The sequence below is a fragment of the Lithobates pipiens genome, unplaced genomic scaffold, assembly GCF_037356315.1.
Source record: "Lithobates pipiens isolate NorthernLeopardFrog02 unplaced genomic scaffold, aLitPip1_a1.2 Scaffold_16, whole genome shotgun sequence".
Taxonomy (NCBI): domain Eukaryota; kingdom Metazoa; phylum Chordata; class Amphibia; order Anura; family Ranidae; genus Lithobates; species Lithobates pipiens.
In genome coordinates, this window is record NW_027507748.1 from 319976549 (window position 1) to 319990833 (window position 14285).

The following is a 14285-nucleotide window of genomic DNA, read 5'->3' on the forward strand; positions in this document are numbered from 1 at the left end:
TGTTCAATCCATCATCCGAAAATGGAAAGAGTATGGCACAACTGAAAACCCACTAAAACATGGCCATCCACCTGAACTGGCAGGCTGGGCAAGGAGAGCATTAATCAGAGAAGCAGCCAAGAGGCCCATGGTAATTCTGGAGGAGCTGCAGAAATCCACAGCTCAGGTGGGAGAATCTGTCCACAGGACAACTATTAGTCATGCACTCCACAAATCTGGCCTTTATGGAAGAGTAACAAGCAGAAAGCCATTGTTGAAAGAAAGCCATAAGAAGTCCTGTTTGCAGTTTGCGAGAAGCCATGTGGGGGACACAGCAAACACGTGGAAGAAGGTGCTCTGGTCAGATGAGACCTAAATGCAAAGCACTATGTGTGGCAGAAAACTAACACTGCATATTACCCTGAACACACCATCCACACCATGAAACATGGAGGTGGCAGCATCATGCTGTGGGGATGCCTTTCTTCAGCAGGGAAGCTGCTCACAGTTGATGGGAAGATAGATGGAGCCAAATACAGGGCAATCCTAGAAGAAAACCTGTTAGAGTCTGCAAAAGACTTGAGACTGGGGTGAAGGTTCCCCTTCCAGCAGGACAACGACCTTAAACATACAGCCAGAGCTACAATGGAATGGTTTAGATCAGGGATATGCAATTAGCGAACCTCCAGCTCTTGCTATGCCTCATGAGATTTGTAGCTCTGCAACAGCTGGAGGTCCGCTAATTGCATATCCCTGGTTTAGATCAAAGCATATTCATGTGTTAGAATGGCCCAGTCAAAGTCCAGACCTAAATCCAATTGAGAATCTGTGGCAAGACTTGAAAATTGCTGTTCACAGATGCTCTCCATCCAATCTGACAGAGCTTGAGTTATTTGCAACGAAGAATGGGCAAAAATGTCACTCTCTAGATGTGCAAAGCTGGTAGAGACATCCCCAAAAAAACATGCAGCTGCAATTGCAGCGAAAGGTGGTTCTAAACAAAGACAAAGTATTGACTCAGGTGGGCTGAATACAAATGCACGCCACACTTTTCACATATTTATTTGTAAAAAACTTGAAAATGATTTATCATTTTCCTTCCACTTCATAATTTTGTGCCACTTTGTGTTGGTCTACCACATAAAATACCAAGAAAATACATTTAAGTTTTTGGTTGTAACAGGACAAAATGTGGAAATTTTCAAGTGGTATGAATACTTTTCCAAGGCACTGTAAGTATGAATATATAGGCCTCTTGTATATAGACAATAAGCCTGTGTTTCAGCTTTAACACTTTTATCACTGGGCCTGCAAAGCTTATTTTATTATTATTCTTTTTTTCCATTTTGTTCTGGTTTTGGGACATTACCTTCCAAAATAGTTGAATCTTCATTGAACTGTCCTCTGCAGTCTCCAGTATCTTCCACCAAGTCTCAAGTGTACCAGTAGGTACTAAAACAAAAATAATAATTTGTTTAACAAAACACATTTTATAGATTCTATATAAAAAATAAGATCCGGACTAAAAACATGCCTGAAACTTCTTTTAGATTTTCACATTTCTCTTTGTGTATAATTTTACAATAAATATATATTCATGAAGAACAAGACAAAAAAACCTTGTAATGAGTCAGTAGCCCCAAGGTACATCTAGCCATGAGGAAAAGCATAATATCTTTATCACCCCCTTCTGCCCACCCACCATGGCCATTTAACTGGATCCCAAGGCAGGTGGCCTGGATGGACTTCCTGATCAATTGACCAATGTGATTGACTGTCACAGTGATCACATGATCAGGAGCCTGTCTTGCCAGTTCGTGATCATAAATAGAGACAGGGAGTAGTGAGCGTGCTCTCAGCACAAGAACCTCAGACGCCATGGTCATGGTAACGCCTACCTGCACATACATGTTATGTGGTCGGCAAGAGGTTCACATATACAAGAATACAACAAAGACGCAAAATGATTAAAATTACTTAAAAACATGGAATACACATTCCTATACCCACAGTTGATCCAGAGGAAGGCAAAAGAACACAGCAAAGCATGATCCAATTTGCTCCAGCGGACAGGGGCGTAGCTTGGGGGGTCAGACGGGTCTGTGGCACCATAAGTCCCAGGTGTGCTGCCTTGGTCCCAGTCAATATTGTGCGGCCCAAAGCACCTGCCCCTGGTTGTAATGTCAGGACGGTGGCAGAGGGAGCGTGGCATGGTGGCGTCCTCACATAATGAGTGGGAGGCTCCGCAAAAGGAAGCTGCACCTGTGTGGAACGTGAAGACCGAGGGCAGCTGGGAGCCTAGGAGGGAGAAGAGCTTTATAGCCTCCTTGACCCCCAAAGAGGCGCAGAGCAGCAACCCTGGAGTCCCAAAGCCTGGACTCCATCTCCTCCAACCTCCTCTCCGCTCAAGCATCAGCAGCGGGGCCCGGAGGACAAGGACTGGCGAGAGGCGCAAACTGCCAGGGAGCCTTTTCCATTAAAGTGTGCTCTTCTTGAATTAAGACACACAAACCCAAAGGTGGACAGAAAATGGAAACATTTAGAAAATTTTTATCACAGTTTATACATTTTCAGCATTGGTGGTATCCTGTATGCGTGTACTGTATATAAAGTATATGTGAAGTGTATATATACAAATAAATACAAAAAACAATCTAAAGTGTGCTATCTGTATAAAGAATTATATCAATAGTGACCCCAGTGACAGTCAGCTACAAAGTAGTCAAATCTCTAGATAATCCATCCCGATGCATTTCCCTGTATGAGCCTACATCTGGGAATGGAGAGTGGGGTGAGACATCAATCGTGCAGTAAGTCTAAAGAGTGTGTTTGTTTAATAAAATGGTTGCACTTACAGCAATGAAAACAATAATGAGCGTTAGAGAGAGGGTCCGACTCTGGCTTGCACAACCAAGTGCGGAACACAATAACGTCTCAGCTCCTATCTCCTTCTGAGGCATTTCCCCATATGAGGCTACAACGGGGATTGGAGGGTGGGGCTGAGACATCCATCAACAACATTTAAAGCGACCGGGACACTGGAACTGGATTGTGAATCATGTTGACCCCGAATAGTAAATCATATCAACTGTTTATTAAGTCCATTAAAAGCAAAAAGAAATTGCCGCTAACGGGCTCCTCTCTTGAGACGTGTGATACAAAATCATTAAAAATTAATCATTAAAAGAAGAAGAAAGAATACAGGCAAATATGATCAAGAAATATTATCAAAAGGTATTAAAAAATATTTTATTTCCCCTATAATTGGAAGTCCTCTGCCCTGAAATATTTGGGGGTTCATATCACCCCGACCTTTGTCACGTTATATCAAGCAAACTTTTCACCCTTGTTGCACTTCATAAGAGAGCTACTGCAAAAAATGGAAGCCTCTGTGAAGATGGCCATTTTCCCTAATTATTCCAGACACTGCCCATTCCCGTCTCTTATGCACATTTACGAGAGATTCAAGTGGATCTGATCCGCTTTGTCTGGAACTACAAGAGGCACAGGATACCCCGGTCGGTCTTACTGGCACCCAATGGGGGGGCTAGCTTTCCCTAACCTGGTAAAATACCATCAAGCGACACCAATTGCATGCCTTAACCCTCGAAGCCCTTTGGGGTCCATGTCTCAACTCAGATCGCTCTGGTGCAAACTGTCCCGCGAACATGAGCTTAGCTCATAAATGTGGCTGTTGACCTCTTTTCTCTGCAATCCCAAGATGCCTGCTAGTCTCACTCACCAGATATCTTCGCCTTGGCCAACACAGAATTTATTCCACTTTGGTGACTTGGTGGACCCTAGATCACGTAAATTATTGCTGTTCACTGAATTCCAGGAAAAATATGACTTACCTCACCAAGTTTTTCATGGATATCTGCAGATACGCCACTATGCCCAAACCTTTGTACCGAATTTACAATTCTCAGCGCCATCTCCTTTCGAGAGCATTAGATTGGAGGTATCAGCACGTCGGGGCCTGATCTCTGACATATACTCACTACTTAACTCCTACTCTATACCAAATCAGGGTAAACTTGCCTATATGCTCCGCTGTGAAAAGATACTAGGAGAAGACGCTCCGAATGCGCTCCTAAGGGAGCACATTTGGCACAGTACAAATCCCATATCAAATCAAATCAAATCAAGAAATCCCCCAGATGATGTGGCAGACTATCTGGTCCCAGGCAACTAAGAACTCCTTTTGTACAGGTTACAAGGAAAATGCATATAAAATCCTCTATTTTTGGTACTTGACACTGGACGTTCTCCATGTTATCTATTCCTCTAGCTCTTATTGGTGGTGGTGCTGTCAGGGGGACAAAGGTACCCTCTACCATATTTACTGGAGTTGCCCCATGATGGTGCCCTTCTGGTCTACGATGCAGCAATTATTGTCCCGCCTCTTGGAGGTTCAGGTCGCCATGATGCCGTAACTCTTCTACTTGGGGTGTCACCATTACAAATTGCCAAACCATCCAAGAAGCTACTTAGACATATTCTTACAACTGTACGATGTCTGGTTGCCCTCAACTGGAAGAGTTGCTCCCCACCCTCCCAAGACGCACTGTAAGCCAGAATAAAAGATGTGGAGCTAATGGAAAAAATGATAGCTAGATTATAAGATAGGCTGGAAATGTAGGATAAGGTCTGGGAGGTGTGGCATCGCCAGGAGGAGCCACCCTGAGCCGATGGTTGAGCTACTACTTTACTTTCCCATTCTCCTTTACTTTATTATTCTTTCAACTCTCTCTTTCCCCTCCTTCTCTTCTACTTCCTCTTTTATGTTTTTCTTACATTCCATAGGCTCTCGCCTAGCCTATGGTAAGCCTCAATTATCATCTAACAGTTCATAGTATGACTTAGCAATGATCTCGCGCCACTTATGGCTAAAATGTCTGTACTTGCTATATTCCTGCCTGGATTTTACTGTGTTCTGTTTTTGTTCTTTTACCTGCTGAGATAACTAATAAAACTGTTATTTGAGAAAAAAAACTATTTAAAAATTTTTTTTTTCTAAAAGGAACATTAACCGCTTCCCGTTTGGCTCCTGTATATATATGGTGACAGAATGTCTCTGCTGTGCGAATCGGCGTATATATACTGTGGCTGCTTTAAGAGTCATAGCAGGGCTCTCGGTCGTGATCTCCGCCAGCCCCCCGCGATTGCGGTTACAAGAGCAAGAATGGGAATTTGTGCGTGTAAACTCACAAATCCCTGTCCTGTCAGGGGAGGAGAAACAGATTGTGTGCTCCTACTAAGTCGGAACAGCGATCTGTCTTCTCCCCCAGTCAGTCCAATCTCCTCACAGTTAGAACACACCTAGGGAAAACACATATAACCCCTTGATCGCCCCCCCCAGTGTTAACCCCTTCTTTCCTGCCAGTGACATTTATACAGTAATCAGTGGCTATTTTTAGCTATGATTGCTGTATAAATGTCAGTGGTCCCAAAAATGTGCCAAAGGGGTCCGATTTGTCCACCGCAATGTCGCAGTCCTGATAAAAATCGCTGCTCGCCACCATTACTAGTAAAAAATAAATAAATAATAAAAATGCCATAGATCTATCCTCTATTTTGTAGATGCTATCATTATTACGGAAACCACTCAATATACGCTTATTGTGATTTACCAAAAATATGTAGAATACATATTGGCCTAAACTGAGGAAAAAAATTGGGATATTTATTATAGCAAAATGTAAAAAATATTGTGTTTTTTTTTTAAATTAACGCTCTTCTTTTGTTTATAGCGCAAAAAAAAAAAAACACAGAGGTAATCAAATACCACCAAAAGAAAGCTCTATTTGTTTGGGTACAACGTCCCATGACCATGCAATTGTCAGTTCAAGAAACGCAGTGCCATATCACAAAAAATGGCCTGGTCAGGAAGGGGGTAAATTTTCCGGGGCTGAAGTGGTTAAAACATACATCAAAAAATATGTATTATATAAAAATGATTGAAATACAAGGGGCAATAGTAAACGTCTATCAGGAGAAATATATTAATACTCAGTGACATATCCACACTGGAAATAAGGAATTGGAATAAAGTCAACTGCAATCAATAAAAAGATCTACTGTTATCAACTGATATTTTAGCGGTAGAGGGGGGAATACAAAGGACCAAAAAGCGGGGGAAAAAATTACGGGATGTGAATGATTATAGGATCAATAAAGTGTTTAATTGGCAAGAGAAACTAGGAGAGGGTATGACAGAGCCCCAACCGGCCACTATTCCTCCTACCCAAGATGGCTCTAATGATGTACCAAGGTTTGACTGATCCTACCATATATGGGAATAGATCGAATAAAAACGGTGACCGCCCTAGAACAGATACGCCAGTAGCCCCCAAATATAGTGGTCAGCAAGCATATTATTCACCCCAAATACATGGGAACCGTATACCCCTCAGGGAGTGGCGTGCAGGAAGGTTTCACCATGGTAAACCTAGAGGTGGCCCCCCCAGACATCATAACCATAAAGGAGGTGGACAAGGATACTACACCTCCCCCTATTACGGGGAGCATCCTTACCATCAGTCCCCCTTTAGGGGAGGGAGGGGTAACTATCAGGTCTCTGAGAGCTGGGTAGATTATTCAGGGGGTTACAATGCACCCTCCAATGCCTACGTACATGGGGCTCCAGGTGTTTTGACACACAACAGATTTGAGGCACCAGATGGACATCCAGTAGAGGATGAAGATGATGAAGAGGATGAAGAATATTATAATACTGACTATTATGGCTCAGGTGGTGCACAATATAGAAAAAGCAGCCCTGTTCATTATCCTTTGATTTATTTATTAGAAGAAAAAATATTAAAAACTACTCACAAAGATCGAAAGAAAACCACACTGTAACAATCTTTGGCTTGTGACAATCTGACTGCTGGAGCCAGCAGTGGTTCGCACATCCTCTCTTCAGAATCTGGAGACTGCTATCAGTACACGGATTGTCACAAGCCAAAGATTGTTACAGTGTGGGTAAATAAGATATTCAATAGACACTGGTACATCTTAAGACGGCTTTCACAGCAAGCCGCCCATAGCGTCGGCGGTAAAACGCTGCTATTTTTAGCGACGTTTTACTGTCAGATTTGCAGCACATTTCAGCCGCTAGCGGGGCGCTTTTACCCCCGCTAGCGGCCGAGGAGGGATTAAAACCGCCCGCAATACGCCGCAATAGTGCCGTTTTGCTGCCGGTATTGCAGCGCTGCCCCATTGATTTCAATGGGGAGCAGCGGTGGAGGAGCGGTAAACACACCGCTCCTTCACGGCTCCAAAGAAGCTGCTGGCAGGACTTTTCCTGACGTCCTGCCAGCGCACCGCTCCAGTGTGAAAGCCTTCGGGCTTTCAAGCTGGAGACAAAGGAGCAGCAGTTTAACGGTGGATTGCAGGCGCTATTTCTAACGCTATAGCGCCTGCAAAACGCCCTCGGTGTGAAAAGGGTGGATAAGATCTTAGGATCAGCTCTACTTGATCACCCGAGAGTTATTTTTAGGAAGCCCCAAACTCTCAGACATGTGTTGACTCCTAACATAGTGGAACAGCCCTCCAGATCCAAGATGTTTGCTAATTTAGTAGGTTTTTTCCCTTGTTGGAGATGTAAGGTCTGTAGGAATTCCTAAACCCCTCAAACTACTCTGGCAGGACTACACAGGCTTTAAATGTACATTTAAGTGAACATCTGGCCAACATACATAAAGGATTTGACAAGCATAGTGTACCTAAACACTTTGCTCAGCGTAACAACAGGAATCTCTCCTCGTTGGAAGTGATAGGAATTGAGATGTACACTCCACTATGGAAGTAATATGAGAAGGCACATATCCAGACGTGAAACCCACTGGATTTTTTACTTACAGACCTTCCGCCCATGAGGGCTCAATGTGGAGTGGGATATTATATTTATTTACTGTTATTATTAACAGTTGATCTTTCTATTGATTGCAGTTGACTTTATTCAAATTCCTAATTTTGAGTGTGGATATGTCACTGAGTATTAATATATTTCTCCTGGTAGATGTTTACTATTGTCCCTTGCCTTTCATACATTTTTATATAATATATATTTTTCGATGTATGTTTTATTGTAACTTTTTAAAGTGGTATATCATGTATGTTAGGAATGATTCTCCCAATGATCCCTGAAAACCATGGGACCCGGAATGTATTTAAGCATGGAGGCCATTCAATAGACATTTCATATTCGAATATGCAGGTAGATAGTGGATACAATTAAATTTCCTTTTAGAATAAACACATTTTTAAATATTTTTTAATACGTTTTGATAATATTTTTGGATCATATTTGCCTGTATTTCTTCTTCTTTTAATGATTATTTTTTAATGGTTTTGTATCACATGTCTTAAGAGAGGAGCCCATTAATGGCAATTTCTTTTTGCATTTAATGGACTTAATAAACAGTTGATATGATTTACTATTCAGGGTCAACATGGTTCACAATCCAGTTCCAGTGCCCGGTCCCTTTAAATATTGTTGACGGATGCCTCTGCCCCACTGTCCAATCCCAGATGTAGCCAAAAACAGGGACAAGCATTGCGGAAGGAGATAGGAGCTGAGACGTCAATGTGTTCTGCACTTGGTGGTGCAAGTTGGAGTCGGACCCTCTCTCTATTGCACCATTTTATTAAACAATCACATTCTTTGGATGTACTGCACAATGAGTCTTTTTTATATATATATATATATACACTATACAGCTCAATATTGAAAAGAGCTGGCTCTAGGCTCTTAATGAGATCTGGTGTGGAGATTGGGGCATCTTTGGTGGAAAGTGTGATCTGCTTACATATAATGCACCTGGGAGGTGGAAGGAAAACCTGCAATCTCATGTTGTCCATGATCTCTTATAATCTGGAGATCTGGTAAGAGGCCATCATTTTTTTTTCTTTGAGCACTGGTGGAACACAGAAGCACTTCAGTGGATGTTAATTATACAGGAAAACTGGGAAAACATTGTTTTTTCTGATTTTGGATATTTATGTTGATACATTGTAATGATATTTTTGTTAGCTACTGCACAATAGATTTCAAGGAAAGATAATATGGACACTAAATAACAGTTGTTGGGGATGACAGATATTTGTTTGATTTAAATATTTTGTTTTTCACATATTGTCATTCATTTACTAGCTTTTTAGCTACAGATTTGACTATTGATATGATTCTTTATACAGATAGAGCACTTTCGAGTGTTTTTTGTATTTATGTTTATTTTATGATATTCAGGGAATTCTTAGCCCCTGTACACATGGTCGGAAATTCAGACAGAAAAGGTCCGATCGGACCATGTTGTCGGATAACCTGACCGTGTGTGGGCTCCATCGGACTTTTTCCGTCAGAGTGTTTGACCAACAAAGTTTGAGAGCTGGATATAAAATTTTCCGACAACATGATCCAATTGGACTTTGTCCGATTGTTTGTAGAGAATTCCGATGCCACGCATGCTCCGATCAAATTACGAGACCAAAGCTATTGGCTACTAGCCACAACGTAGTCCCATCGTAACGAACTAATGTCACCACGTTCTGAATGATCGGATTTTCCGACAACTTTGACCAGTTTCGGACAAAATCCGTCGGAAAAAATATGACAGATTTTGTTGTCAGAATGTCCGACCATGTGTACAAGGGCTTAAGTGCAGCAGTCTGTCAACAATTACTATAGTGCAAGGTTGTTTTTATATATACTCTATATATACAAATACAATTATATATACAAAAATATCTACCGGTGATACATTTTAAAGGTTGCCACATTGCCATGGTGGATATAAAATGTATGATTTTTTTTCTCTGTGCCAGTAGTCTGTGGAGAAATTCACTAACCTGATTCAGATGTGATCTGACTGATTAATGGCCCCCATTCACTCCACCGACCAGAGAGGGTTTTACGAATACAGCGAATCTGGAAGTAATACTTTGTAGCACCCAATAGTCCACATTGGTTTGTCTCATCTGAAGATACTTCTACAAGCTAAGAAATTTTTTTTACATAGATAGATAGATAGATAGATAGATAGATTTGATTAATATTTCCATCCCGCAGTGATAACTACAAGGTGAACTATGGTCACCTGAATATTTATTCATCTCTGAAGACTTCATATGTTTTACATTATTGCAGCCTATATATAGATACAGTAGATGAAACTATATGTGACCAGCTTTTAATTGTAGAAACCATCAAATATTTAAAGTGATGATGAGGGAAGGGATTTGCTGGAACTGGAGAGAGTACAAAGAAGGGCAACAAAATTAATAAGGGGTCTGGACGACCTCAATTACGAGGAACGACTACAAACACAAAATGTATTCTTGCTGGAGATACAACGCTTGAACAAGGACATGATAGCGATTTACAAATATCTCAATGGTGATCTCAGCATAGGAAAAGTTCTATTAAGTGTCAGGGAGTGTAAGAGGACACAGGGCCACACAATGAGATTGGAGGAGAAGCGGTTTAACCTTAAACAGCGCAGGGTTTTTTTCACTGTCAGGGCAATAAGCCTGTGGAACTCTCTTTCACAATTAGTGGTGGCAGCAGGGAATATAGATATTTTTAAAAAGACTTTTGGATGTGCATCTTAACCACTTACAGACCGGACCATTTTGCTGGTCAAAGACTAGACCACTTTTTGCGATTCAGCACTGCGTCGCTTTAACTGACAATTGCGCAGTCGTGCGACGTGGCTCCCAAACAAAATTGACGTACTTTTTTCCCACAAATAGAGCTTTCTTTTGGTGGTATTTGATCACCCCTGCGGGTCTTATTTTTTGCGCTATAAACAAAAATAGAGCGACAATTTTGAAAAAAAACGCATTATTTTTTACTTTTTGTTATAATAAATATCCCCCAAAAATATATAAAAAAACATTTTTTTCCCTCAGTTTAGGCCGATACGTATTCTTCTACATAATGTTGGTAAAAAAAATCGTAATAAGCGATTATTGATTGGTTTGCGCAAAAATTATAGCGTTTACAAAATAGGGATAGTTTTATGGCATTTTTATTAATAATTTTATTTTTACTAGTAATGGTGACGATCAGCGATTTTTATTGTGACATTATGGCGGACACATCGGACATTTTTGACACATTTTTGGGACCATTGTCATTTATACAGCAATCACTGCTATAAAAATGCAGTGATTCCTGTCTAAATAACACTGGCAGTGAAGGGGTTAACCAGTGGGTGGCAGTGTAGGGGTTAAATGTTCCTAGGGGTGTGTTACTAACTGTGGGGGGCTGGACTTTCATTTAGGGAACACTGATCTCTGCTCCAATCACATGGAGCAGAGATCAGTGTCACTAGTTGCTAGGCAGAATGGGGAAATGCTGTTTACAATGGCATTTCTCCATTCAGCCGCCCCGTGAGACGATCGTGGGTATGCCTGCGGCGATCGAGTCCTTGGGACCCGCGACCGGACTCACGGGGGTCCCGACCGGCTCTCGCAATGGCAGGGCGGCAAATTTAAAGGGACGTACAGGTACGCCCATTTGCCTGCCCGTGCCATTCTGCCGACGTACATCGGTGTGCGCTGGTCGGGAACCGGTTAAAGAACACATCATACAGGAATATGGGAAATAATTATAGACACTGACACACGTAAACCTACACAGGTTGAATTGAATGGACTATTGTCTTTATTCAACCTTAGCTACTATCTAACTATGTAACTATCAGGGCATTTAAAGCAGAATGCATACTCATATTTAAAAAAAATAAACACTATAGTCCAGAGCTTATTAAACAGAAATCAACTTTTTGGTTAAAATTTTGGAAATTTAAAGTACTGCTAACATAACCTAGTCTAGCCTAAGGGCCTGTGTCAAGGTTTATGTGGCCTATGTTGTGTCAGTTTAAAACCAGTTTTCAAAGTGCATTTGACCTGCAGTTAACCTGCATTTGACCTGCTTCAAGCAGGTTTTGCATTGTTATAGACTTGTATGGGAATGTTAAACCCACCTGACACAAAGGAAATTCCATTGATACAGACCCTAAATTTACCTTTATATCTTGTTCTGAAAATCTTCTGCATAGAAGAAATCAAGAGAATGGGAGGTTATGCACTTTGAGCCTGTCAGGCTTAAAGGGGTTGTAAACCTTTGTGTTTTTTCACCTTAATACATCCTATGCATTTAGGTTAAAAAACACCTAGCAGTGGCTGACCACCCAGCCCCCCATTTACTTACTTGAGCCCTGGAACTTGACCCGCCGGGGATGAGCTGTCTCTCTGCCTGGGATTCTTGGCTCTTGATTGGATAGATTTATAGCAGCGCAGCCATTGGCTCCTACTGCTGTCAATCAAATCCAATGACGTGGACGGTTATGAACAACCCAATGCACTTCCCCAAGGGGGTTAGCCGCAAGTTCAGGGCCACTTTATGCAAAATGAGCTGCACAGTGGAGGTAAGTATGATATGTTTGTTATTAAAAAAAAAACAAAAAAAACATTACAATCACTTTAACTGCTTTGCAATGCTTCTAATACATTTTATGGCCTTGTTGGTAGAAGGGGTGGAAAAACCTCAGCAATGTGGTGATGCTCTTTCATGCCCATGTTTATTTGATTGTGAACCAGCATGTGATGCAGGAATCTGTCATAAAGACTTGTAGTGTAACCGTGCAACTTTTATATGAGAATCACAAGAGTGTCCGCTCCTATACTTTCCCTCAAATAAAAACATAGTTCCACAAAACATGCCCATTTTATAAAGCCCCACCTGTCAACTTGGGGACTCTGAAAAGTAAGGGTAATGAAGTATACATGCTTTTAAAACCACCCACCTATTTTCTGTCTGGGGGGGGGGGGGGTGGGTATCATCAGTTGTACTGTACAGAAAAAATACAAAGGTGGCAGGCTAGGTTTAGGTCAGGCTCAAAGGGAATGGTGGCCTAAAATAAACCACACTCCTCCATCTTCATAAAAGCACTGTCAGGATAATTCAATAAAGCATTATCTCCACTTTTCTGGTGGTAAGGCACTTTAAAAAATTTAGACCAGATTCAAAAAGCCCTTTAGCTTTACCGAAACGGTTCAGGCAGTTCTTAATACTACCGCTGTTACAAAGTGCAGCTACTGCAGCACCCAATTCAAAATAGTTGCCTACACTTTTTAGATAAAAAAAACTGGAGGTAATTAGGACCAACTGTAAACACAGGACACGTTGACACTTTTGAAAAGAAGATAAGTGTGCATAAAGTATACTTATCTTATAGCTCCAGCAAATATTTACTTACTTACTTTACTTACTTAAAAATATGCATTGCCAAGAACTAATCAGAGTAAACATTCATATTACTGAGTACATGGTAATAGCAATTGAAGGTGAAAACTCTGCAGTTTCTCTGATTTACCTTGGCCCATTCTGTCTGAAATTCATTTCTGTAGCGCAGCTCACATTTCAAGTCTTTTACAAAACTAGCTTTACCATATGTCCATTGCAACTTAATACAGCTTCCAGTAGTGGCTTTTGCTTCGGTAAAGACAACAGGATCAAGTTTCACTGAAACAGAAATACATATATTCCAAAGATATAATTAATTGCTGTTTATGTAATACATCTCCATTATAGAGTCCTCTAAAAAAACAAAACATATTCTAGCTGCTTTGTGGGCGTCACATCCAAAAATTGAAAGAAAATAAAACTGAATATGTTGTTGATATTCAACACCTGATACACGTTGCTTTTATTTTTCTTGCCAAAGACAGAACTTCCATGAGGCTATCATGTGTATTGTGCTTCACACATCATGCTCTGTAGTTATTTTGAGATTATAATACTTGGGTTGGTATATAAGAAGAACCTTTTAAAGAAACATGAAGGCTGCCTTTGCTGACTTTTCCTTCTTCAAATGCTTTTATAAAAGGCTATCATGCTGATCACCAAAATTACAAAACTTTGACTTTACACACAAAGGAGCTGCTGTTGTTGCTGTATTTCACCCGGACCAGAAGCAGAGACTATAAGGCTAGCATTCCTATGCTCTAATATTTTATTTGCAGCTGAGTGTAAATGTGAATCCTTGTGACAGACGTTTATCTCTGTCCTATTGTTATTGTCTCAAATGCATAGTGCCAGACAGACCTTAGTAGTCTGTGCTACTATATGTGTGTAGGGGTCACCTTCCAGTATATCAGTAGGTGAACATATTTACTGCTGTAGAGTTTAAATGCAACTTCTGTTTTTTCTTAGTTATCCCTGTTTTTCCTGGTCTGAAATTCTATAGCTAGCATTAGCTCAGCACTCAATAACCAGCATAGGCTAGAGCCAG

At 41.0% G+C, this 14285-nt stretch overlaps 1 protein-coding gene across 2 annotated transcripts in view; it reads right to left on the minus strand.

Moving 5' to 3' along the window:
- CSF3R (colony stimulating factor 3 receptor) overlaps positions 1-14285 on the minus strand; it is an 87462-nt gene that overhangs the window by 40052 nt on the left and 33125 nt on the right. For both annotated transcript variants that reach the window (XM_077481692.1, XM_077481691.1), the window contains 3 exons: positions 13368-13516; positions 9835-9982; positions 1349-1431 (listed from right to left, as the gene is read on the minus strand). In XM_077481692.1, coding sequence (XP_077337818.1) covers positions 1349-1431; positions 9835-9982; positions 13368-13516 — 380 coding nt within the window. The remainder of the gene's footprint in view (positions 1-1348; positions 1432-9834; positions 9983-13367; positions 13517-14285) is intronic.